The sequence below is a fragment of the Poecilia reticulata genome, chromosome 1 (genome assembly GCF_904066995.2).
Source record: "Poecilia reticulata chromosome 1, P_reticulata-male-v2, whole genome shotgun sequence".
In the NCBI taxonomy this organism is placed as follows: domain Eukaryota; kingdom Metazoa; phylum Chordata; class Actinopteri; order Cyprinodontiformes; family Poeciliidae; genus Poecilia; species Poecilia reticulata.
Genome location: NC_088830.1, coordinates 16,171,327 through 16,194,878, shown reverse-complemented (window position 1 = coordinate 16,194,878; position 23,552 = coordinate 16,171,327). Strand labels below are relative to the sequence as shown.

Below are 23,552 nucleotides of genomic sequence, written 5' to 3'. Positions count from 1 at the left end.
TTTACATTTTATGATCATCTAGCGGCACATGCAGAAACAAACTGCGTTTAATACACGTCTTGTTTCCACTGAGGAGTTGGTTAAAGGGTCGGGCTGACGTCGGTTTGCTTTCTCTGAACTAGTTGATGTTTCTTTTCTTTTACTAAGCTAAATCTGTTGGTAATAAATTCTTAAAGACACATCTGTTTGTGTTAGTTAACATTTATTTAACCAGATGAGATGATTGTGAACAAATTCTCATTTTCAACCACAACCTGTTCAGAAAACATAAATTCTTGAATACATACAAGGCGCATGTCATCTGTGCTGGTGGTCAGGATGTGAGCACATGTTATTTAGGTGACGGAGTAATGGCTGCTTTCCCTTATAACGCTTTCTCTCCTTCGTTTTTTTTTTTCTGCCACTCTTTTCTTCCTTATCTTTTTCTCTCCTCCGTTCCTCTTTTCCCCATCTGGGTTTGGCTACAGATGAGTGGTTTTCCAAAGGTAAGCTTTCTTTACCTCTGTGTAGCAACACTTAGCTTCCGCTGCGTGATCAAGTCTGGGTTGTTGAAACTAACAAGCACGCCTGCTCATCGTTGTGGTTGTCCTGCACCGTAACCCTCAGTCAAGAACTTGCATCTTAGTTTGACTTTTCCTTTTTGCTAGTGTGTTTGCAGACTTCAAAACTAGTTGAATTGCAACAGCAGTAGAAATTGCACTAGAAATGCCTCCTATTTAGAGGTAGTACACACTTGTTCCTGTCATTTCTTGAAATGTAACGTCGAGGGTCTGCTGCGTCTAGGAAGGAAAGATGAGGAGGCACCTCAAGAGAGAATAAGTATCCCACCGAGGACCGCACCTGCTAAAGGTAAGCGTAGACCTTGGAGGCGATGTTTGACTGCATCACATAAATCTCTACATTTTCCTCTGCTCACCTCCTGTTACATGCTTCCTCCCTCCTTCCTGTGTAAATCCGTCCATCCTGCAGGCTATGAGCTGCTGTTCCAGCCAGAGGTGGTCCGCCTTTACACATCGCTGCTAAAGGAGAGCGGCAACGCCATCGTGCTGGAAGCCTCAGCTGGAGCCATTCAGAACCTCTGTGCTGGAAAATGGACGGTAAGAGCCACCTTAAGTCATCATCCACAGGGATGATGACTTAAGGATGATGACTCCCCACAGGGAGTTCACCAGAACTCCCTGTGGGGCTGCAAAAGCTTCTGCATTTCTATCTTTATTTCCCGCCATCACAGTCTTCCCATCTCACCTCCTGAGCTTCCAGGTGTTGATCAGTGAAGATGCTTTTGAACCAACTGTCTCAGAATGTTTTGTCCTTGAAATGTAATTACCTGTAACAGTTTGTGTTACCCTTGTTATCAGCGGCAGTGTAACAATGAATCATCCTCACAAGTTGTTTGTATTTTGCTTCCAAGCGGCTAGATGTTCCTGTAGTTTTGGAAAATGGGTTTTGATCACTATTTTAAGGCGTTGAAGTTGTCTCTTTTTTCATTCTTTTAGTTGCTTTTCACTTGTTTTTAGTTGGATACTTGACTATTTACACAGGAATGTGTTTTGTTTGATAAGTCTTTTAAATCTGACTCATGAATCAGTCAGGTATTAAAGGCTCCAGAATTCAAATTTATTCATGGCTTCTTGTCGCCCAAAAACTCTAAAAGTCTAAATGTATTTTGTTGAATCAGATGTAGATACTTTTGTTTTTGATCTTCAGGTGTGCACTTTACTAATTTTATCCAAGCAATGCTCTGCAAAATTAGCAACTATGTATAGGAAATATGTGAAGGAGAAATTTAAGAAAACTTTCTGAGAGACTTTCAGAAAGCTGCAGAACAAATGACAAGAAAATCTAAGAGTTTAGAGAAAGGAAAAATTATACCGACATTTATTTTCTGTTACAACTGTGTTTTTCTGTGTGATTGTCTGCAAATGCAATGTGGTTAAAAACAACTTTTTTTTGGATTTAGTTGTGCCAGTAAACAAAAGTTGCTTCTCCTTCTAATTGGAAATGTTTCTTTTTTCTTTTTTTTTTGACCAAACCTCAATGTTTTGTCAGCATCATTACTAAAACACTTTGGCTGCTGATGCTTATTTCATATATTTGTAATTTGTAAGTTTTCAGATTAGGCACGACTTGTAGTTTACTGAAAATCCTCTGTGCTCTCGTCTGTTTAGCATGGACGGTACATCCGTGCGTTGATGCGTGAAGAGAAAGGCTTGGTCGTGGTGAGCGAGCTGCTGGATAACTCCAATGACAGAGTCGTCCGCGCCATGTCCGGAGCGATCCGTAACCTGGCTATAGATCCGCAAAACAGGAAACTGCTCGGTGAGGCATCAAAAGTAATTTCCAACCAAACAGACTCTGAGTTTCCAGGGACGGATTGGATCGGTGCTGGTGTTTGTGTTGAGGAGTGTTTAACTTTTGTTTACCTGTGCCTGTTGGCAGCTAAATATGCGGTACCCTACCTGGTGGCAGACTTGCCTGGTGGTGGGCAGAATCAACCAGTGAAAGCGCTGAAAGAAGAGACGGTGGTGTCCATACTGAGCACGCTCCATGAGGTGCTGGGAACCGACGTGGAGGCTGCAAAAACCTTGAGGGCCTCGCAAGGAATTGAGAGACTGGTGCTCACCTACAAGGACAAGTAATGGCAGAGTCGGATGTATATTGATTGTTTAATCAGGGTGAAAGCGCATTCTTAAAAAGTCTTTAAGGCATCTAAAAATCAAGGCCGTATAATGTCTTAAATTCATTTTGGTTAAAGAGTTGGCCTTAAATATGTTATCCCAAATCTTAAGTTTTGTTGTGGTATGACTATTTAATCTCAGATATTTTATGTAGTTTCATTTTTTTTATCACAGGACTTTACTGTTACTCAAAACTTCAGTACTGAGTTTTGAGTTGTTCTGCACACAACTCAAAACTGAGTTGTGTGCAGATATGTCCAACATGGCTAAATTTTATTTCCAAATGATTGGAAAAATGCTATTTAAGTTCAGTCCATTTACCATTGAAGCCTTTAGTTTGAGTTGGTGAATCCTGCAGAAAGCCTGGTTTAGTATAGATCAGCTTTTATTGCCCTTTTGAAGTTGCTTGCTTGTTTTTTCTCTTTTTATAACATCCAGCATTTTTTTTCCCTCTTTGAACTTGGGGAAACAGTAACCGCTCAGAACGGGAGGTGCGTGGAGCCGGGCTGGTGCTGCAGAGTGTGTGGGCCCACAAAGAGCTCCGTCGGACTTTGGAGAAAGACGGCTGGAGAAAGACCGACTTTATGGTCAACCTAAATTCCCCCAAACCCGTCGACAACAGGCTCAATGGAAGACATGACGACAGCACTTTGCCTCTCATTGACAAAGGTTGGGGAGATGTCAAGCTTTCCTTCATGGTTTCACTATATGTACACATTAAAAACACAAACAGCCCACACACCGGCTTATTGCTTTTGCAGCTGCCTGCGTTTCTATTAATACTTCTAAAGATTCGACTAACATGATTTATTTTTCACGTTTTGTTTTGTTTTGAATTAAGTGTTGCAGTTTTTGCATTAAAAAAAAGAAAAATCTACTTCATGGCTTTGAAGACGTTTGTTGGTCTTGTAAGCCAAAGAATCCAAGAAGTTCAGAAGCTTCGGAAACCTTGTAGCCTTGAGGCATGAAGAGAATCTGAACAACCTGTTCAGGTTTACAAAGCAGCATCTGGAAACGTACTGAAGACGACCTTCATAGTCTGAAAACAATATTAACATATCAATTTTGAATGCCAGTTTATTAATGAAATATTATGCATGCTGTTACCACTCATAAATAAATCAAGTAACGGGCTGTTTCTCTGTGACTGTAAGCCTTAGGCCGACCTTATTTTTTAACCTGACATTTAGAAAATAAAGCTTTTCACTCAGTTTTAATGTTTTGCTTTCATACAGGTGGGAAAAGAGACGAAGAAATGATTCCATTGAATGAGTTTGGACCAGGCAAGTGCAGAAATCATTACATACATCTACAATGTAGAAAGAGACATTGTAGTTATGGAACATGGTGGAAACCCATGAGTGAGGAAATGCTTTCGTATAATCAGTGAATGTGTGAGAAGACGGTGGATAAAAGTTGAATGATTAGAATTTATCTTAGAATAGCTGCACTTCTAATAATTTATACTCATCAGATATATTTTGCAAGTATAATTTGTGACGCCTGTTACTTTATTGCATTTAAAAAAAAAAAAAAAAATTTTTACATTATTTTTGTTCAAAAGATTTTTAGTCTTTGCCACTCAGAAAGTGGAGCACACTTGTCTAAAACCCAAACACAATGGCTATTCTGAAATAGACTTTCTATTGAGCCAAGCTTTAGGAAATGTTGTTCAAATTGAGCTGTAAAAAATTTAAACATGAGCTCAATGTTTCTACTGTAAGGACAATATTTTTTTGTCTTGGGGCTTATGCAGAAAATCTGTTTCTTTGCAATCATACAAAGTATCTTACTTGCGGCAGTTGGAGTGAGCTCATGGTATCTGACAAAACCCTCTGAGATATAACAAGTTCTGTTGGATGTTTTAGCAGCTACTGTACTCAAGATTATAGACACAAATATTTAGTTAAGATAGCAAATTAAGTAACTCATTTAAAGGCAATGAGGTCCTGAAACCTGGGTTGTTTTTTCTATTTATTGTAGTTGATTTTGTTATTATGTATTTAGTTTTGAATGGACCCTGCTCTAAATGTCTTCTAGTTTGACTCTCCAGGGAGAATTTCTTCCTGGTTTTCCAGACAGAGCTCACTCTTAATGCCTTTTATTGCATGAAAGACACACTTTACTCATTACTACTCAGTAGAAAAAAGAAGTTTTTCTTTGCAATAATACAAAAATCTTGCAGACTGATTTTATGTAGATTGAAGTTAGTCATATTCAGTTAAAACCTTATATTTACATGCACTGTATTTACAAACCCCCCCACTAAATTAACCTACATTTTTCCTGTTTTTGGTCAGTGAGAATTCCCAAAATTATTTCCATTTCTGAAATGCCAGAATAAAAAGAGTTTAGATCAAGATTTCTTTACTCCAATTCAATAGTTTGAATAAACACAGACCTGACCCCGTTACACCTGTTCTGTCAGGAAAAATGGGACAAAATTCCAGCAGACTGTTGTGTAATCTATGTCGGGATAAAGAAAAAAACACCTCAGTCATGTCACACATTTCAAATGGGTTTCTACCAGAAACTGAGGAAATGTGTGTAAATCTCTGAATTTGAAAACTTTTTTTTAAATTTTTTATCTAAAGTATAATGGTTAATAGTCCTAACTGAATTAAAATGGTACAAGTACATTTTTTAATCAGTACAGAACAAATGCGTAGCTATTTTCAGCTGCACAGCTTCGCTCCTCCTGGGCTTCATGTCCACAGAAAACAGGACGATTTTACTGGCTTGTATCATAGATGTCTGTACCACAGGATCTTAAAGACGTCTGCTTCCCCCTACAGACGCCTACTCCACACTGGACCAGAGAGGCAGAAAGAACACGCTGGATAAAACACTCGACGCTGCTGACCAAGACTCAGTACAGGTAGACGCTGATCCCATGGGAACACGCATCCACAACGTCGCATGACTGCACCCTTGGTTAAAACAGTAGCTACCTTTATCGCTGAAAAAAAAAAACAAAAAAAAAAAAACAAAACCTCTGGAAAACACTTCCAACACCTTCTTTCCTAACCCCGCTTCTTAAGAAACGAACTTTCATCTTTATTTTATCTGTAAATTGTTGGGGTTTAGGACTGTTGGTCAACAAAAGCCCAGTCAAGCGCTTCTTCGGCTGCTTCAGCACCTCTGTGAAATATTTCCACTTAACGTTGTATCTGTTCAGGCAGAGTTCTCATAAAGCTGGGAAAATACATGTCATTGCTTTGTCGTTTAAAAGGTTGGAAATTCATGGATGTGACTAGGTCATGCGCAACACACACACAAACACTGAATGCGAGCTCCGGGAATGTTGGTGTGTGAACGTTCTCACACCCACAGATGGCATGTTGTGGCACGTCCTATCAGAGCAAAGTGCTCGATCTCTATCTTGAACGTTATCTCCCATGTGTCTCCCTGAAACATGAACTAACATCGCACTAATATTTTTACTTTTTTTTTTTTTTTTTTTTATCTCACCCTTTGTTTCCCTTTAACTACATCCTCTGAACTTTTGGTGTCCACTCACACTGAACTCATTTTTTTCCTTTGTTCACCGCTCTCTTTGTGTCGTCCCACCTCTGGGCTTTTCTTCCTGTCTTTTCATAATCTATCACACTCTCTATCTCTTTATATTTTGTCTCTTCTCTCAGGGAGGGATGTATGGGGAGAGGCAGGCTTCCTTGCCTCTGTTGGATTCTTACGATGGTTAGGCTACATCCACTGTCACACTGCATGTCAGCGCATGGTATGTGTCCCACCAGCTTCCCTGCTCAACTCACCGCATGGCCTAATATTGTAGGAGTGTGTAAAAGTACCTTGCAGAAATATTTATACCTCTAGATATTGACGTTTTGTTATGTTACAGTCAGAAACTTCTATGTGTTTCACTGGGATTTTGACCTGATAGATCAACACGTGGTAGTTCATAGGAAAATGAATTAAATTCAGAATATATAGATGGGAAAAAAAAAAAAACATGACGCAGCTACAGATCAACAGTGGAGGTAAGAGAATCTACCTGGCAAGGTCTGGAAAAATTTGGAAATTAATTTTAGCTTTTGCCAAATCTGGAAAAGATTTGCTTCTTTTATAAGGAATTGAGATATAATTGATTAATAATTTTTTTTTAAAATATATAATTATTTTACTGCTGAGTTTCAAAGTTGGCCTAAGATTTATGAACCAGATTTTGTTTAGATCTGAACTTATATGTTTAAACTGATGAAAGTTTCTCCTGTGATTAAAAAAACAAACAAAAAAAACAATGCAGTAGCTCATTAGCAACTATTTAATCTGAAGCACTGAGTTTAAAAACTCAATGCTTGAAAAACTCGAAGGGGAGAAAAAAATAAAATCTTGGAATATTTTGAAGGTAAATTAATGAACAAAACCTAAAAAGTAATAAAAGTGTTGCCACCATCAAGCAGTGGGGTGATTATTTTTGTGCAGGGTTCAGAAAGCTTCTGGAAGAAGTGTGCGGCTGAGTTTTATTTGGGGGTTGCAGAGTAAAAAGGTTGCTAAATGCAAATGCCTGGCACACTTTTTAATTTTGATTAGTGATAAAACAGCTGAGAAACATGTGTCCCTCTCTTTCTATTTCCACTTTAGAAATTATGTACTAATTTGTGTTGTCTGCTGCATAAAATCTCAAAATTAACACCGTGAGGTTTGTGGCTGTAACATGTAAAATATTCCAGGACTTTTGCAAGGCACTGCAAAAGCATCCTCTGTTTTCATTGAGCTCTCATTGTACTGTATTTAAACCGTTGTTTTGCCCCCTCTGCTGGTGGAAACTGTTATTTTTCTTATCTTGATGTTTTGCTTTTTTTTTTTTTCTCCCTCACAGTTTTTGTCTTAAGATGTGATGACATTGCTTCCCACAGCTACTTCTCGTGAATCTTGTATTATTATTTTTCTGAGTTTGAATTTGAAGCATGGGCACCTTTGATCACTCGCTTCTTCACACAGTCAGCTCCCAACACGCTGATTTTCTGTTGTTTTTCAGAAGAACTGATTGTGTGCATCGCAAGACGACAGCCTCCTCCAACTTACTGCCCCTGCTGAACTGACAACGGGGGCGACCACTACACTACCGCCAGGATTTAACTCCAACATGTACACTCACTCCTTTCTGTCGCAGCTTCTCCTCTTCTTCTCCTTCTTCTTCTTCTTCTCTCTCTGTTACATTCCTGTATTGCAGCGGACGAATGAATGAAACCACAGGAAGTGATGTGGATCTAAAGCGCTGCCTGTGGACAACGGATTGTGACTCAATAACCACTCTGTGCTCCGTGACTCAATAACCACTAAGTTTGAGTTTGTGGCTTATGATTCTTGCGTCTCCATGAAGCAACACTACAGTACAACTCTACCAGGAAGACACTAAAAGGCCTGATTTGACACTTTTTAATGGAAATGATCAGACTGGAACACTTTGTGGGGAAGTTTTACATTCATGACGATGACACTATTTTGACGAAATCAAGGGAATTATTTTTTTTTTTTTCCTAATTTTTTTGCTGGTTAAATGCTACATAATTCTCTGAGAATCATTGTTTCTGTCTTATTAGATTTGTTTAAAGCTTCTGCCTCTTGTTGCTGTAGTGGTTGATCCTCTACTTGCTTTTGCTCTGAACTGCTACTCGTGTACATGCGCCTACCTGTGCCAAAATGTTGAGGCCGACTTCAAAATCTTTTCTTTTTTTTTCTTTCAGTAGCTGGACTAACAAATGTCTTTTGCTTTATTTGACGTGCCGCCTGTGCTTCAAAGCTTGCATCGCTGATCTCTTTGGGGGCCTCTGACTTTGGTGAATATCCATAAATATAAATCAGTGCAAGTGTCTGTAATGCATATGTGTCGGTCCAGAGGAATAAATGAGAATATTTTTCCTCTGGCTTGTTGGAGCAGACAGTGAAAGTGATCCTTCTTTCAAATAGTTTAATAATCTTGGAAACTCTTGGGAGACGCCGAAGCAGCCATCAAACTGGATCTGCCGGTCTTTAAACCTTATGAATGTGCAAGGGAGCTGTTGCTAACAGTGAGCTAACTGGAGTGCCTCACATATTGGATGTATCCAACATAGCCTGAAAAGACAAACGTTTTTCACTTTCTCCTATCGCTGCAGCTTATATGTTGGGAATACATCGTTTTTTGGGTTTTTTTTTACGCCTGTTCTGGAAGAATAAGTGAACTTAATGCTTAAAATCTCCTCTTTATATGGCATAAAATTCTCAATTTCTGTTTAATTTACTACTTCAGAACACTATTTGGAAGGTGAATCCGTGTTGTGAGTTTTAGCCCACATTTGTTAGTGCCGAGTGAGGTGTAGATATTGTCTGGATTGTTAAAAGAAGCACTATAGGGGGGAAATGTATTTGGGTTGTTTTGTTTTTTTCTCTTTTGTTTTGTCTTTTTTTACTTTTCCATTCCAGGTGAAAAATGATTCTTTTTTTTTTTTTTTTTCCTAAGCAGACAACTTGCCTTCGACCATAAACTTAGTAAAGTTGGAGAACAGCAAAGGATAATGTCAGAAAATCTGTAAGGAGGCATAGAACACAATTTGCTACTAGTTAAAATGGTGAAAAGAATAAAAGCACATCTAAACTATATCTATTCAAGAGAATATTTGTTAAAATTAATGGTTTTATGTATTTTTCTTTTTATATTGATTTGGGAGTTCATTGTTTTGGGTGTGCTGGGTGAATGCATATGCAATCAATTTTTACGTTTTTGATTTAAACAAAAACTCAGTTTACGTCTTAATTAAATGCAAACCGACATAGCTGGATTAAAACAAACTTCCTACGCAGAACATTCTGATTGTGGATTACACCTTAATCTCTTTGCCTTGGCTCTTAAAAGTTGCACATTCTCATTTATGATTGAATTATGTAACTAGCAATAATGTTTTTAATAAAAAAGAACGCTAGATTTCTGTCTTGTCTATCGTTGTGATTTTGTTTTTTGTAGCGAAACGGGGATAATGTGTAAGTATAGGAAATCAAATGTCCTTTTTGTGTGGATAAATTAACCAGTGATGTGTTGTACAACATAAATACGATGAAGGAGAATCACGTACTGGTGGATTACTGCTCATTCATTATTTGTGACCCACCACGACAAGGTGGGCTTTTTTATTAATTTTTTAAATTTTATTAAGTATTTAAACTGAGCTGCTAGCAGAGGCATTATCAGTACATCCTGTTTATAAGTAGTTGAGGTGATTGTTGTGGATCTGGTATCATGGTAGAAAAAAAACATTTAAAAACTCTTCAAATAATGAACAAAACTAGAATAATGATCAATTCCAGTTTGCTGATCAATCTGCACAAGGTTGTTCTTCCATTTAAGAGCATCCCTGCAACTAACAACTTCTAAACTTTATCACTTTCTGCATTTACCAGCGCTTGTTTAAAATATATTGGTAAGTTATTAAATTGTGGCAGAGTAATTTCCTCAATTTTCACATTTTGGGTTGGTTACCAGTCTACTGAGGTCTTCATAAATTATGTTTTCAAAAGTGCTGAAGGTGTAATCCCTACTTGTCTTTGTTACTGGGTTTACAGAACCCACACCACCAGTGTCATAGCAATGTTTTGACACTGGTGATTGTAATTGTAAATAAGAATTTATCTTTTAATAACTTGCTTAAATAAAATAAAGCAATAACCAAAGTGCAAGTTGAAATTTAAGTAGGAATGGAGTTCAAAATCAACAACCACAAACTTAAATTTTCACCAGCAGCTCTTTTTTGCTAACCTACTCCCTTCTGCAGCACACAACAATAAATATCTCTTAAAAGCATTTGAGTTGTTTCATGGTTACTACTTTCTGTTCGGCTTTATGTCACAGATCAGAGTACTGTACTTTCTTTAAAATTTTATTTGATTAGCAGTTCTTCAGGTTTTTTAAAATGTCCCGGTGGATTCTGGTTGCTTTTTTTTTTTTTAAACTCTTGGTCTGCGTATTGTCAGGAATGACTTTGGTTCATCAAGCTTAACTTGATGAACCAAAGTTCACATTGAATGAATCACATTGAGACACATTGTGTCTCAATGTGATTCATTGAGACACACAAAGTTCTGTAAACTGAAAATATGGATCAGTCATAATTAAAACTCTATGATGTGAGGAAACATGCGATTCTAAAACTATTTCTGAAAATTACAGTGACTTGATTATATCCTGTCTGTCTTTCTGTCAAGGTGCCTACCGGTCTTTGTTAACTTGAGCATCTCGGTCAATTAAAGTAAGAGGGTGGAAATTGGTAGCAGGGACGTTTTGTCTAAGTGGTTAAATATTGACATGGAGCTGGATTTGAGTTCATGATATGTTATTATCAAATAATATATATTATTTGATATATTGCGTCATATGCAATATTTATTTTAAATACTTATAACAAGTAAAAATATTTTGTCTCCAAAGAACTAACTTAAATTGTCAAAATTTCTATAGTCTTAACAGGTTTCCTCGTTTTTCCCTCCTGTAGTTTGACAGAGCGGCCGCAAGGTGGCATTGCTCCGCGCAAAAGCGGTGACTCCTCTTTAGATTAAACGCTAAACGGCAAGTGAGAGAGAGAACTGCTGAACATTTATCAATTCTTTGTAATGTTCAGTTTGGCGTAAGTTTCATGTGAAAAGAAGATTAATCCCTCGTTAGACAAATGCTTGCGCTACAGGAAACGTAAAGGTGAGTATTTTTAAGCTAACCCGCAGCTAGCAAATTTAGCAATGTAACATAGCTAACATCAACAAGTTCAGGGTTTATCCAGCCGGGCTAATCGTTATTAGAAAAGGTTTTTGTGCGTCTGTTTTAGATTAATCTGCCTAATTACAAGAGCTAACGGTTAGCCTTAAGGTTTTTTTTTGTAATCAGTGAAGGTCATAGACCTTAACTCCAGCATGAGAAAAGATGGACCTTACTCCACGTGTTCTGCTTTGAGACCCTTAAGAAATCCAAAACGTTTATACGATGAATCGGAAATGTTCAGTCTGGGGTTTTTTAAAGTGCGTTATAAATTTCCAAATTAGACTGCAGACTACAAAATCTAGACCCGTCCATAACAATAGGATTTTGCTGAAGTTAGCATCCGATGTAGCACGCACCAAGGGGGTTCCCGTAAATTGAACTGGAACCGGATTATTTTTGAAAACTTCATCCATCCTACACCGTGTGTTTTACAGAATATGTGATGTCTATGATATAATCCAATTTAAATTATTATTTTACATTTTTTTTGTTCTGAAATTGTAAGTTATCCATAAGTAGCAAAGCAGCCCCAGACCATCACACTGCCATCACCATGTTTGATGCTCAGGTCATAACAGTACAGAGGTGACATGGACCATTGTACTCTCTCTGCTCAGCAGTGATTTAGGCCTTGAAACTTTCTCATGGATCCAAACTTCCACCTTACCGCTGGGTTACCCGTGACAAGTGTAGACTGCAGTGCTTTGTTGCTCTGTTACTTCCTGAATGAGCTGTTAAAACCCTTTTGGAGTAATTTTGGTTGGCCGGCTGCTCCTGTTCCATCATCATCATCGTGGTTCCCTCGAGTCCCGAAGCCATAGAAATTGCTTTATAAACCCTTTCAGACTGTTGGATGCCAAAGACTTTTTAGACCAAGACGTATGTTTGCGTTTGAAGAGCTTTTCGCTTAGGGCTGGACAATAAATCAATAACAACATACCGCAATAAACACGTGATCAATATCAGTACGTAGTACATCTGATAGTGTTCAATACACAGAATATTCACTGAACTCCAATGCAGAACCGCACAGCATTCTGGGAGATGTAGGCAGAGGAAAGGCTTTAATCACTGAACCTCACTGTGAGCCAAGCAAGGTGAGTGGAATCATCTAAACTCACTCTTTGGTTACCTAGCAACAGCCTACTGCTGGGTAACAAGCAGTGTCAAGTCCCCTACCCTCCTCTTACTTTGGTTACCTAGCAACAACCTGTAGAGTAACAGCAGCAGTTTCAGGTTAAAAACTGAAAAGTTTTTAACTTTTTAAAAGTTAAAGACAGTTAACTCCTTTACCCAAATAAACCTAAAGGTTTATTTGGGTAAAGGTGTGGAGTAAAAACTAGATAAAACAAGAAAGGTCATGCCAGTATTTCAGATATTTAAAACAAAATCTAATCGATAATTAATGATATAGACAATTATTGATATCGATTGACATCATATGCTTCTGTCGTGATAAGTTGTCCAGCCCTGCTTTTCGCCGACCTCATGTTGTCAGACAAGTTGTGTTTAAGTTTCTTGTTTGATCAATATAAGTTTGATAATCGTATTTATTTGTCCCACAGATCCGGCAGTAACCAGCCCTTGGTGTGACTCGTCAAACGTAGCCCCCCAAAAAATGTGATTAATCACAGGTAATTAATGATGTAACCAAGGAGGCAGTTGTATTTCCTCCTCTTTGATTGTAGAGCTTTTTGCCTTAAAGAATAACATTATTGCATTTTATGTTGACTCTGGTGGTCTTAGTCTAACATTACAAGTAGTTTGTTGAGCTGCAGTATGTTTTTTGAAGTGCCCCTCTTAATTGGTGCTTTTTGCTCCCAGGATCTTGCGAACATGCAGAGGTTCTGGTGGCCCGGCTATGAAATGCAGCTTCTCGAACAGCTGCAGATGCAACAAAACCGTGCCCAGTTCTGTGATACCCTGCTGCAAACTGAGGGTGAGGCCGCTACTAAAAGCCACATCAGGAAAACCAAAGAAGTCCCTGTTAGTAACTTCTCCGACTTGTCTCCACCAAGGTATCTCCATCCCAACCCACAGCTGTGTCCTCGCCGCCCTCAGCCCTTATCTGAGCCAGAGGCTGTCGGACTCTCCCACCCCTCCGTTGGGACAGAAACGTCTGCTCCACCTGCAGGAGGTGACGGCCCACACCTTACTGAAGCTCGTTGGGCTCCTGTACTCCGGGCGGCTGGAAGTGAAAAGCAGCAAGGAGCAGAACGACGTTCTGGCCGCCGCCCACAAGTTTGGAATCTCTGACCTCGTGTTGGGATGCAGAGATGGGGAGAGGAAAGGCGCAGAGCTGCTGGAACGAGGGCAGAGGTTTCACACGGGAGAGGGCAAAGGGATGGAAATGCAGGATGCACAGGTTGAGACTGAGATCAGTGGAAAGACGGAGAATGATTCCCTTGTTCAGAGGAAAAGCTTTTTATCTGTTGAGACACAAACTGTAAACGATACTCTGATGTCTGCGGCCAGTCCTGGTCCTCTTTCTGATTATACTCCGCCTCCAACAAACTCGTCTGCCTCACTGCTACCTCAAAACATCTCCAAGTTTTCGCTCACTCCTTTCCTGACCGTCCACAGCGAGCCGGAGTCTACAGCTGGACAGTCCTCCGACTACTTAACACACTCCTCATCCTTCTCAGCGTCGTCCAGGTGCAGAGGAACGGTGCCACCGGTCGCCAACACCGCCGCTGCCGCCGCCTGTTCACCAGCATCTCATGAAAAGAGCGTTTCCAGACAGTTGGTGGAGCGAGAGAAGCCAGGACAGGAAGACGGAAACGTGACTGTGGACGGAGGGAGTTGTGCTCAGCCAAGAGGAGTCTGCAGGGAAACGACACGGGGAGAAGAAAAGGAGAAGAGCAACTCGCATCTCAGAAGAAGTGGAAAAAATATGGACAGGATGAAAGAGGTGGAGCAGATGATGGATTCTGCACAGATTTCTGTCAAGGTGAGACCTGCACACTGCACTCAGATGATGACACTGAACGATAATCAAGGGGAACTATAATCGAAAACGTCTCATAATCTGGAAACATTTAGAAGCTTATTAAAATCTACAAATTAAAGACAATTTTAATGGATGTTTTCGCATCCTGGAGTAATACTTCCTGTACGTCTCCGTGTGCTGGCCAAACCTCTTCCCACTTTACAAAAAATACATAGTGGAAAAATTCAGAAGGTAACCTGGTGAAATAGAGACAGAAGAGACATAAAAGTAATCAGAACTTTATTTGATGTGTTTGTTTGGTGGCTGCAAATTGTAATGCTCAAAGCAATGAACCCACAGAAACTTAAATAGGAAGAACAGAGCTGTGGTTTTATCACATTATTTCAATAATCTTTGGCTCAGGTGAAACTGAGGAGGAGGACTAAAGGAGAAGAGTGGGAGATCGTGGAAGACGCAGACGAGTCTGCGTCGGTTCCTACCAACCCGAATCAGGTAGATTCACAGCATAATATCACAGCTTAATCTGTTTTATGCCACAATGGATGAACTTTGACCCACACTTTTTTTTTTATATTCAGTCTAGTTCAGTCAGTGCAGATTGAAAATGATTAGATTTAAACGTAAAAAACCCCCCCCAAAAAAAACAAACGTGTTCCTAAAATCCAACTTGTGTCTGTTTCCGCAGAGTTGCTCCAACCGGAAACCCCATCATTCTGCTCCCAAAGTTGTCCACACCCCCGCCCGCTCTGTCCATCCGGTCCAGAAGCCAGAGACCCTGAGGGTCCAGCCTGTCTTCACCTCCTCCCCCCAGCCTCCTAAGCACGCCAACACCAGCTCGGACTCGGAGGCGCGCTCCAGTGGCTGGCTCTCTCTGAGCCGCAGCAGCGAGCTGGAGTCCGAGGGTCGCTCCCCGCTTCAGGGTCCCATGGAGGAATCCGATGAGAAGATCGACAAGCTGTTGGAGAACATCATAATGAGCATGAGCATGCTGCCGGACCTGGGCAGGAGCTGCAGGAAGACGCACGCGAACCATCACGGCGTGCCGACCTTCTGCCAGGTCCCTGGTGTGGAGAGCGGGGCGGGGCCGGCGGCGCCGCTCTCCGACGTCTGCGCAGAGGAGTGTGTTTTCTACCAAGACCTGGGGAGGCAGGGGAGCCACTCAAACACGGACACAGGTGGGTTTTGTTTGACTCTGCTGTATTAATGTGACCAAACCAGAGCTGAAGCGATTAATTGTGATTAATTGATTAAGTAATTGTTCGATAATTTAGTAATTGATTAATACAGACTATAAAAAAAGTCAATTTGCTGAAAGAACAACACATACTCAGAGCAGTAAGTAAGTCAAAACTGTAAAAATATATACACTGCTCAAATAAATAAAGGGAACACTTAAGTGAATACTTAAGTGTTCCCTTTATTTTTTTGAGCAGTATATAAATGTTCCTCAGGTGGCAGTTTTAGCATCACCTGGTTCAAATTCTGCAAAATAAAGTAAAATAAAATCAACATACCAGCCCTATTCTGTGGATGTTAAGTTGAGGAGAAAGGGTCGAGCTTTTCACATGTTGATTTCACAATGATATTTTTAGCTGCCTCTGAATCCTTTGCTACAAATGATGAAGCATTCACTAAAGAAATGCCGTTATTAATTGTAGGCTATACATTTTTTCTTATTTAAAGAAGGAGTTGGATTATTTGTTTAGATGCATCATTTAATTATTTCTAATATTACATTAAAAGTCTTCAATGGTTAAATTGAAAATTGAAAATCTGCTTTATGAGCCTGTTGTTTTATCCGATTAACCATCAGAATACTTGATTGCCAAAAATAATCATTAGTTGCATCCCTGATCAGAACATTTGTTGTCTAAAAATGATCCGGGATGGATTTTTATTTTCAAACCAAAACATGAACTTAACGGAATCTCCTTTCTCTCTTTCTCTCTCTCTCTTTCTCTGCTGTTGATCTTTAACCCCTGATGATCTGGTTTTCTAGGGCTCCATTACTGTTTTGGAGCTCAGAACCAACCAGGCTACACAAACCCCTCAGCTGCACACACGGCTCTGCAGACAGAGCAACCGCAGCACTCGGAGTTCAGATCTTTTGGACCGATGGATGGGCTGAGCTGGACCGGAGGGGAGAGCTCCCCGTATCCCGTTTCGTGTTTCCCCAGCGGGCAGAAACTTCACGACTTGATGCTGCAGCAGCCATTCTGCCAGGAAGACCAAAGCATCGAGTTTTTGTCCCTCTCGCATGAGAGCGACACGCAGTCAGCCGAAGCGTTTTCCCTGCCCACTATGGAGGACTTGAGGCTGCCGCAATGTCTTTCCCCGTTGGTGCCCCCTGCAGGTCACCAACAGCCCGACCCCAGCGCCTCGGGTCGGATGGAAAGCGATGTTCAAACTCTGCCCTGGCTCACAAAGACCGCCTGCATGCTGACCTTTCCGCTCAACGCCATCACAGCGGGTAAAACCGAGCTGCTGCAAACGGGCAGCGACGCAGAGCAGTTGCAAAGCTTCAGGAAGCTCAAACTGAAAAATGAAGGAGAGGCAGGGTCTGCGAAGAGCGTGGGGCAGGGAGAACTAAAACCCAAACGAGAGAAAAAACCTGATGCCATAAAGAGGAAGAAAAGCAAACAAGACGCTGCTGAAGACATGGCACCGCCCAAGAGGAGAAGGAGGCGCCGACCGGATTCTTGGAGAGAGTTGCCTAAAGTTTCATCCCTGGACCCAGAAGTCAGAAATGCAGCAACAACAGTTTGTTCCGTGAGTTTGTCGTGCAACAACGTTCTGATGAAGCAGAGGAAAATCGCCATCAGCTCCTTAAACAATCCCCCGTCAGCATCGACAGGCAACGAGAAATCCCGAGAGCCCAGAAACCTCGGCGCCAAACAGCCGCGGATCAGGACCAGGGGCTTCGTGAAGCAGTCTGAGCACGGCGCGAGCAGCGCCGTCTCAGATAAGTGCTGCGTTTTAATCCCGGTGATCCACCGGGCCGTCGTGGCGCACAAACAAGATCCGACCGTGACCAAGAGGAAACGTGGGAGACCGCCTAAAATAAAACTTGAGAAGTTTCCAGAAGATGTCGGCGCCTTCGTTGAGATAAAGGGTCACATTGAGGCCGGCGAGGAAATATCGGAGAAGGAATCGCCACTGGAAGACGTAAAGTGTGGAAAGCCGATGGGCAGCGAGGGAGAGGCGGGGCAGCTGAAGAGGACCGCTAGTGATGAGAGCTCTGGAAGAAACGAAACGGATAACATGAAAAGTGGGGAACCACAGAAGCAGTCGTGGATGGTGACTCTGAAGGAGTTCCAAAAACTGATTAAACGCAAACACTCCAAAACAAGGAAAGGGACTGAAGTCCAAGACAGAAACAAACCTGCGGATGTTGGAGACTTGGAGAAGAAGGCAGAAATGGACAAGAGTGGCGCCTCAGAGACTCACCGCCGGGCGCTTTTTGATGCTACAGTTGATGAAAATCACACCCGACTTCCCAACACGTCGGCAGCTGCGTGTAAAACGAGCCAGCAGGATGCAACGAGCAGCTCAGAGGCCAGGAAGAGCTGCGGTTCGGGCGAGGAGGACAAACCGGCCTCTTCCTGCAACATCCCAGAAGAGGAGAAACAGTCTGCTACAAGACTTGATGAAGGTATGAAGAGGTTTGATTTTCATCAGTGCTTTTGGTTTGATTTAGCTTTTAAAACCTCACGGACTGTGAAAGCGTCCCAGTCTTGTGTGTTGCCACCGAAAGACCGAGATGCTGTATAGCTTTCCATATTGAGACAAAAACTCATCTGTTTGTCGATGCAGGAACAAACTGTTCACACACTCTCGGACATTTTCAGTGTGCTCTGTTTTACCTGATTTCTGCTGCATGTGAAGAGTGACGTCGCAAAAAAAGAAAGCCATTATAAAATACCCAGCACTATTTGTGTCACCAGGCGCCGATGGCGGCAGCACCCTGTCCGGCTGCAACGGGAAGGAGGAGGACGAAGAGGTGGACGTCATACTTTACTCTCCTGACAAGTTTTCAACCAGAGAGCTAGAGGAAAGGGTCGTCGTCATTCCAGATGAAGAGGAGGAGGAGGAGGATGTTATTGAAATAGATGTCATAGGAGATGAAGGAGAATAATGCTTAGTTATGTTTTTTTTGTTGTTGTTTTTTTTCACAATGTTTGTTCAGCACTCTTAATGGTTCCATATTTTTATATAATTTTTGGAGTTCACTCGTTTCTATCTGGCATATGCTTTTTTTATTGAATCAGAATTTAGTTTTCCACCAGATTTAGTTAAAAATGTACAGTTCAAGTGGAGGGTGTTTACATTTCTTGTATTAACAAGCAGGAGGAAAGTTCTCACTGTTGTTTATATTTTTCAAATAAATTTAACTAATTTCTTTGACAAAAATTAGAAGCTATTAAGTTGAAAACAGTCTTATGTGTAAAATATAATGTTATGTTAATTAAAACGTTGTCTTTTCATGTCTGGCTTTTGCCTTCTCTTCCTCGGCACAGAGAAACGCCTCTAGGGGGCGCACTGTTTTGGAAGCCCTCGTTTTACGTTGTCTTGCCAGCGGAAGTCACAGAGGAAACGCACCACACGTGTTTTAGCTGCAGATTTTGAAGGTTACAGGAGAAGCGGCGGTTGGATCTTCTGTCCGCAGCAGAGGGTCAGAGGAGCGGCGAGGGTTGCGGTTAGAGGCCGGGGCTGAGCAGCACGGAGACGGCGACATGGACCCCATGAAGGCGCAGCAGCTGGCGGCGGAGTTGGAGGTGGAGATGATGGCTGACATGTACAACCGGTAAATGCTCCGCTAACGAACCAAAATCGTTTCCGAGTTTTGCGCGCGCGCGCACACACAAAATAAGGTGAATGTCGATCATTCAAGTGTTTTAGGTTGATCTAGAATATATTCTGATCAGAAGGACTGTTTTCAACCTGCAACTTATAAAGTCGTTCATTTTATATCTTATAAGGTGCAATCCATAACTAAAGTATGTTCACTCCTCAACATTTGTCACTTTACACTTAATGTAAGCAGATCCTTTGATCCAAACCAACCCACTGTAGCTCCGCCTGTATGTTAAGGGTCCGTTCATCATCATCATCATCATCATCATCATCCCCCCATTAATTGTGTACAATTTCTCAGGCTCGACTAAAAAGAATCCCCACAGCATGATGCTGTCTGTTTTACCTGATTTCTGCTGCATGTGAAGAGTGACGTCGCAAAAAAAGAAAGCCATTATAAAATACCCAGCACTATTTGTGTCACCAGGCGCAACCATGTTTCAGCATGAGAACGGTGTGTGATGTGCATTTTTTTGCATGTATGATTCAAAAGTTAAGTTTTGGTTCGTCGGACCTAAGCTCTTCTTCCAGAAGGACAACCACATGGCTTGCAATGAACGTCAACAGTAACATTTTATGACTTTTCTTCTCACCACTCGGTCATAAGGTCACGATTTGTAGGCTGAGCATAAATAATCAGTGTTGCATTCTTTTTGAAATCCTGCTCTGGTCTTAAGGCGAGTTTTCTATAAGATAATGCAATATAAAAACAATAATGTGTTAAGCTTAAATTACAGTATTTCAATAAAATAAAATAAAAAATTATAACGGAAAACAAATCCTTTTATAAGTGTCTACTCCTGCATAAAGCCAAGCCAGCTTAAAGGGTAATTCTGGAGGGTCAAATTGCTATGCGGTGTAAAATACATTTTTAAAAGTAAAAAAAAAAAAAAATGCTTTGGCAACAGAAAAAGAAATGTGAATACACCATTTACATGGTGATGGTAGTATCATGCTGTGGGAATATTTTTCTTCAGTGTGTCAGAGGAAAGGGGCTGAACACGGGTGCAGACAAAATGGAAATCATGTCCTTTAATTACACTTTTACACATTTCTGCTACTTTGTGTTGAGAGATTTATTTTGATTATCTAATTTCAGAAGATGGTACTGTGAGAATGTGATGTTTGCAAAAAAACAATCCAAGCCCTCCTGGTAGCACTGGTGTGATGAGACGGGGATTGTTTCAGCTAAGACTGTAGGATCCAAAAGCGCAATAGCGCACACAGTCTGTAATTAATGCAACTTGTGAACGAAGAAAGAGTTTCATCAACTTCCCTCGTCCAGTGGAAGTGCAGCTCAGTAAGCATCGAGTGACTTTCTGTGTTGATTGATGTCGTAGTCCCAATATGGTGCAAGGTTGTAGAGTGGAAAAAAAAAAAAGTTTTCAAAACATGTACCAAACTTGGTCCCTGATCTACAACATTTTTCCATTTTATCCGGACCAACTTGTGATTCCAGATCTCCTGTAATGTGCTCAGACTGAAATCATCCTGCTGACGTCAGGTGTGCAGCAGGTGTGTAATGAGAACAGAAACTCTTCAAATTGGATGATTGTGTGAAAATCAGACCAACATGAATAAAAAGAAAGGAAATGTTTCCGGAAGTTGCCTGAGTCACGTTGGTTTGTTTTAAATTGATTCACAACAGGGGTGCGTGGATTCATTCCTGTCGTCTGTGGTTGACTCATGCTGCTTGTTTTCAGTTGTTGGGTTCTTTGAAATAATATTTCTCACATTACTGTTTGAAGCAAAGTATCTGGAAAAGTTGTTTTGTGAAATGTTATGTTTATAATTTGAAGTTGCACTTTTTGATCCAAGCCATTTATCAGCCAACATCCTCATCGGCCACAACGTTTTGCGAAATTTCATTAAAATTCATTATCCTCCTGTTTGAACAAATGAATACATTAAATTAAAATTACAATCCAGCAGGTGGTGCTGTTGAGGTTTACCAGACAGCAGATTTTGAGCATAAATGAAGTAACTTCTCTTTTTCTTTTTCCTTTTTTTCTTTGGGATGACTTTGACTTTTTGTCTGTATTAAATCAACAATGTGGACTTTTTCTGTTCTCAGGATGACAAACGCCTGCCACAGGAAGTGCGTCCCGCCACACTACAAGGAAGCGGAGCTGACGAAGGGAGAGTCGGTGTGCCTGGACCGCTGCGTGGCCAAGTATCTGGACCTTCACGAGAGACTGGGACGTAAACTCACAGAGCTCTCCGTGCAGGATGAGGAGATGATGAGGAAAGCGGCGGTGGGGAGCGGATAGAGACTTTGAAGAAAACGGCGTCTGTGTAGAGAAATGCAAGAGTTTGGGCTGGGATGTGTGGGATCTAACAGACTCATGTCTTAATAAGAGGGTGGGTAAATAAAAAAAAATGTTAAGTTAAAGGTTTTGAGGGTCCATTAAGATGAGATTCCTACTCTTTTGCATCAGAGGATGACACGAACGGCAGAAGTAATGGAGGAAAGTGGTTCTCCACAAGCTTCTCTGAATTTGGTTTCTTCAGATTTGCCTGAAGACCTCACCTGCAGAGAACCGCCTGGGAAGAAGGACATTTTACGTTCAGTTTTACAGCTAATTTCCAGCTTTCTCTGGTCCAGAACCATTCAAGCTTCTGAGCTGTTACTGATTATGAGATGAACTCAGTCAGCCTTTTCACATGTTTTTCTGTTTCAAAAAAAAAAAAAAAGTAAGCTCCTAAGATTGCATAAGGTCGCAGACATAGCCGGTCCAAGATATAAGTAACTTTAGCTGGTGCCTAGCACCTCCAGACCAGCAGGGGGCCCCAACAGGGCTTGTGTATACAAGTCTCAAAATTACAGATTTGGAAATATATTTAAGAGCATACTTTTGTATTTGGTTCCCAAATCTTTGAATTGGAAAAAAAATTAAATGTAAGGTAAGGTGTGATTTAAAGAACTAACAAATGTGGTAGAGAAAGATGGTTAACAGTCATGATTTACTGGAGCTAACTTATTTGTTTTGCTTACATTTGAACTGGATATTTTTTTTATTTACACTTAACTACAAATAATTTTAATTTTTTTAAAAACTTTCTTATAAGCTCTCGGGCCCACATAAGTCTGCGAACTAAACCTGCTTACAAAGTGTATTTAATGCTATTTCTGTAGTAATTAATGGAAAATGATTAATTATGGGCTCAAGGAACTCATTCTTTGATAGGGTCAATTTATCTTAGCAGGAAATCATCACACTGTCAAACTGAGACAGACTAAAAGAGATATCAGGGTTTGGGTTGGTGGGTGTGATCTGCCCAGGGCCCCAAATACTCTAGGGTCGGCTCTGCCTGCAAGATCTGCATAGTTAAAGCTCTACCGAGTCTACAACTAATTTAGAAAACAGTGGCTGTGTTGGTTGAGATGAAGTGTTTTTAATCAAGACACTATGCAACATTTGGTAACACTGTATTTGAAGGGGTGTGCATAAGACTGACATGACACTGTCATGAACAAAGACGTTTTTATCAATGTTTATGATTGTTGTCATGAAGTGTCATTCGGTAAATAATGACACTTTTAATGCAAAGTTGCTCTAAAAGTTGCATTGAAAGTCGATTTAAATATGCCAACTTTGCATGATTTTGTAAATTATGATAATTTAATGCAAAGTTGGCATTTTTAATGGACTTTTAATGCAACTTTTAGAGCAACTTTGCATTAAAAGTGTCGTTATTTACCGAATGTCACTTCATGACAACAGTCATAAACATTCAAAGATTTCATGTTCATGACAGATGTTATGTTATGTCAGTCTTATGCACACCCCTTCAAATAAAGTGCTACCCAACATTTGCTCATAATTTTTTTTATGTCCAGCTGTTGCTGTATGGTTAATCCAGATAAAATGGACTCTGCTCTTTGTTGTGTTTGTGTTGACTTTGTTTGGCTCTTACCGGACCGCAGTGTTTCGTCGATTAAAATTTGTTCATGTGCAAACTGCAGAGTCTGTTAACTACGCTCAATAAAAACAGTGTACTGTTTATCTTCTGAGAAACTGAATCTGTCCCATGCTTCATGCATCTCAATTAGCCAAAATTAAAAACATTATTTGTCAGTATTTCAATAAGAAAAGTGGTTGAAAGGGCTATATTCCAAGTTTTTATTTGTGTTTGATTATTATGGTTTACAGCAAGTAAAAACTTAATTCTCTTTCCTCTCATAGTTGGGATGTCACATAGGAGCAACGAAAATGAAATTTTAATTGTGGAATATTATGTTTTGGCATCGCAATGCAAGAATGGTACAAGAATGAAAAGCTGACTCATTGCAAATTATTTGTCAGTCACGTCGTTTATTCAT

At 40.5% G+C, this 23,552-nt stretch overlaps 3 protein-coding genes across 13 annotated transcripts in view; all 3 read left to right on the top strand.

The window, feature by feature from the left end:
* Positions 1–9,603, top strand: part of ctnnd1 (catenin (cadherin-associated protein), delta 1) — a 32,144-nt gene extending 22,541 nt beyond the window's left edge. For 6 of the 9 annotated variants that reach the window (XM_008407676.3, XM_008407740.3, XM_008407684.3 and 3 more), the window contains 10 exons: positions 468–485; positions 784–849; positions 970–1,097; positions 2,169–2,319; positions 2,440–2,635; positions 3,151–3,347; positions 3,914–3,961; positions 5,474–5,556; positions 6,323–6,377; positions 7,678–9,603. In XM_008407676.3, coding sequence (XP_008405898.1) covers positions 468–485; positions 784–849; positions 970–1,097; positions 2,169–2,319; positions 2,440–2,635; positions 3,151–3,347; positions 3,914–3,961; positions 5,474–5,556; positions 6,323–6,377; positions 7,678–7,736 — 1,001 coding nt within the window. In that variant the 3' untranslated portion in view covers positions 7,737–9,603. Of the gene's footprint in view, positions 1–467; positions 486–783; positions 850–969; positions 1,098–2,168; positions 2,320–2,439; positions 2,636–3,150; positions 3,348–3,913; positions 3,962–5,473; positions 5,557–6,322; positions 6,418–7,677 lie in introns of all 9 variants that reach the window. The other 3 variants (XM_008407710.3, XM_008407692.3, XM_008407731.3) reach the window with 3 other exon arrangements.
* A 1,131-nt stretch (positions 9,604–10,734) lies between these two features.
* Positions 10,735–18,858, top strand: LOC103463981 (uncharacterized). Of its 3 annotated transcripts, XM_008407767.3 has the most exons (8): positions 10,735–11,364; positions 12,990–13,058; positions 13,249–13,363; positions 13,443–14,374; positions 14,777–14,866; positions 15,060–15,549; positions 16,374–18,026; positions 18,319–18,858. In XM_008407767.3, the coding sequence occupies exons 3-8, from the start codon at positions 13,261–13,263 to the stop codon at positions 18,507–18,509; spliced, it is 3,459 nt and encodes a 1,152-aa protein (XP_008405989.1). In that variant the 5' UTR covers positions 10,735–11,364; positions 12,990–13,058; positions 13,249–13,260; the 3' UTR covers positions 18,510–18,858. The 3 variants fall into 3 exon arrangements, with proteins under 3 accessions (XP_008405989.1, XP_081463302.1, XP_081463295.1); XM_081607176.1 differs by having other exon boundaries at positions 13,249–14,374; XM_081607169.1 differs by lacking the exons at positions 10,735–11,364; positions 12,990–13,058 and having other exon boundaries at positions 13,075–13,363.
* Positions 18,859–18,963: 105 nt separating this feature from the next.
* timm10 (translocase of inner mitochondrial membrane 10 homolog (yeast)) lies at positions 18,964–23,252 on the top strand. Its single transcript, XM_008407788.3, has 2 exons — positions 18,964–19,178; positions 21,303–23,252. The coding sequence occupies exons 1-2, from the start codon at positions 19,108–19,110 to the stop codon at positions 21,496–21,498; spliced, it is 267 nt and encodes an 88-aa protein (XP_008406010.1). The 5' UTR covers positions 18,964–19,107; the 3' UTR covers positions 21,499–23,252.
* Positions 23,253–23,552: the final 300 nt, after the last annotated feature.

Bases quoted from the DNA above. Each gene is read 5' to 3' on its own strand.
- LOC103463981 (XM_081607169.1), top strand. From the start codon at position 13,204: ATGTTTTTTGAAGTGCCCCTCTTAATTGGTGCTTTTTGCTCCCAGGAT. The intron at 14,375-14,776 runs GTGAGACCTGCA...TCTTTGGCTCAG, and splicing joins CTGCACAGATTTCTGTCAAG to GTGAAACTGAGGAGGAGGAC. The intron at 18,027-18,318 runs GTATGAAGAGGT...TTGTGTCACCAG, and splicing joins TGCTACAAGACTTGATGAAG to GCGCCGATGGCGGCAGCACC.
- timm10 (XM_008407788.3), top strand. From the start codon at position 19,108: ATGGACCCCATGAAGGCGCAGCAGCTGGCGGCGGAGTTGGAGGTGGAG. The intron at 19,179-21,302 runs GTAAATGCTCCG...TTCTGTTCTCAG, and splicing joins ATGGCTGACATGTACAACCG to GATGACAAACGCCTGCCACA.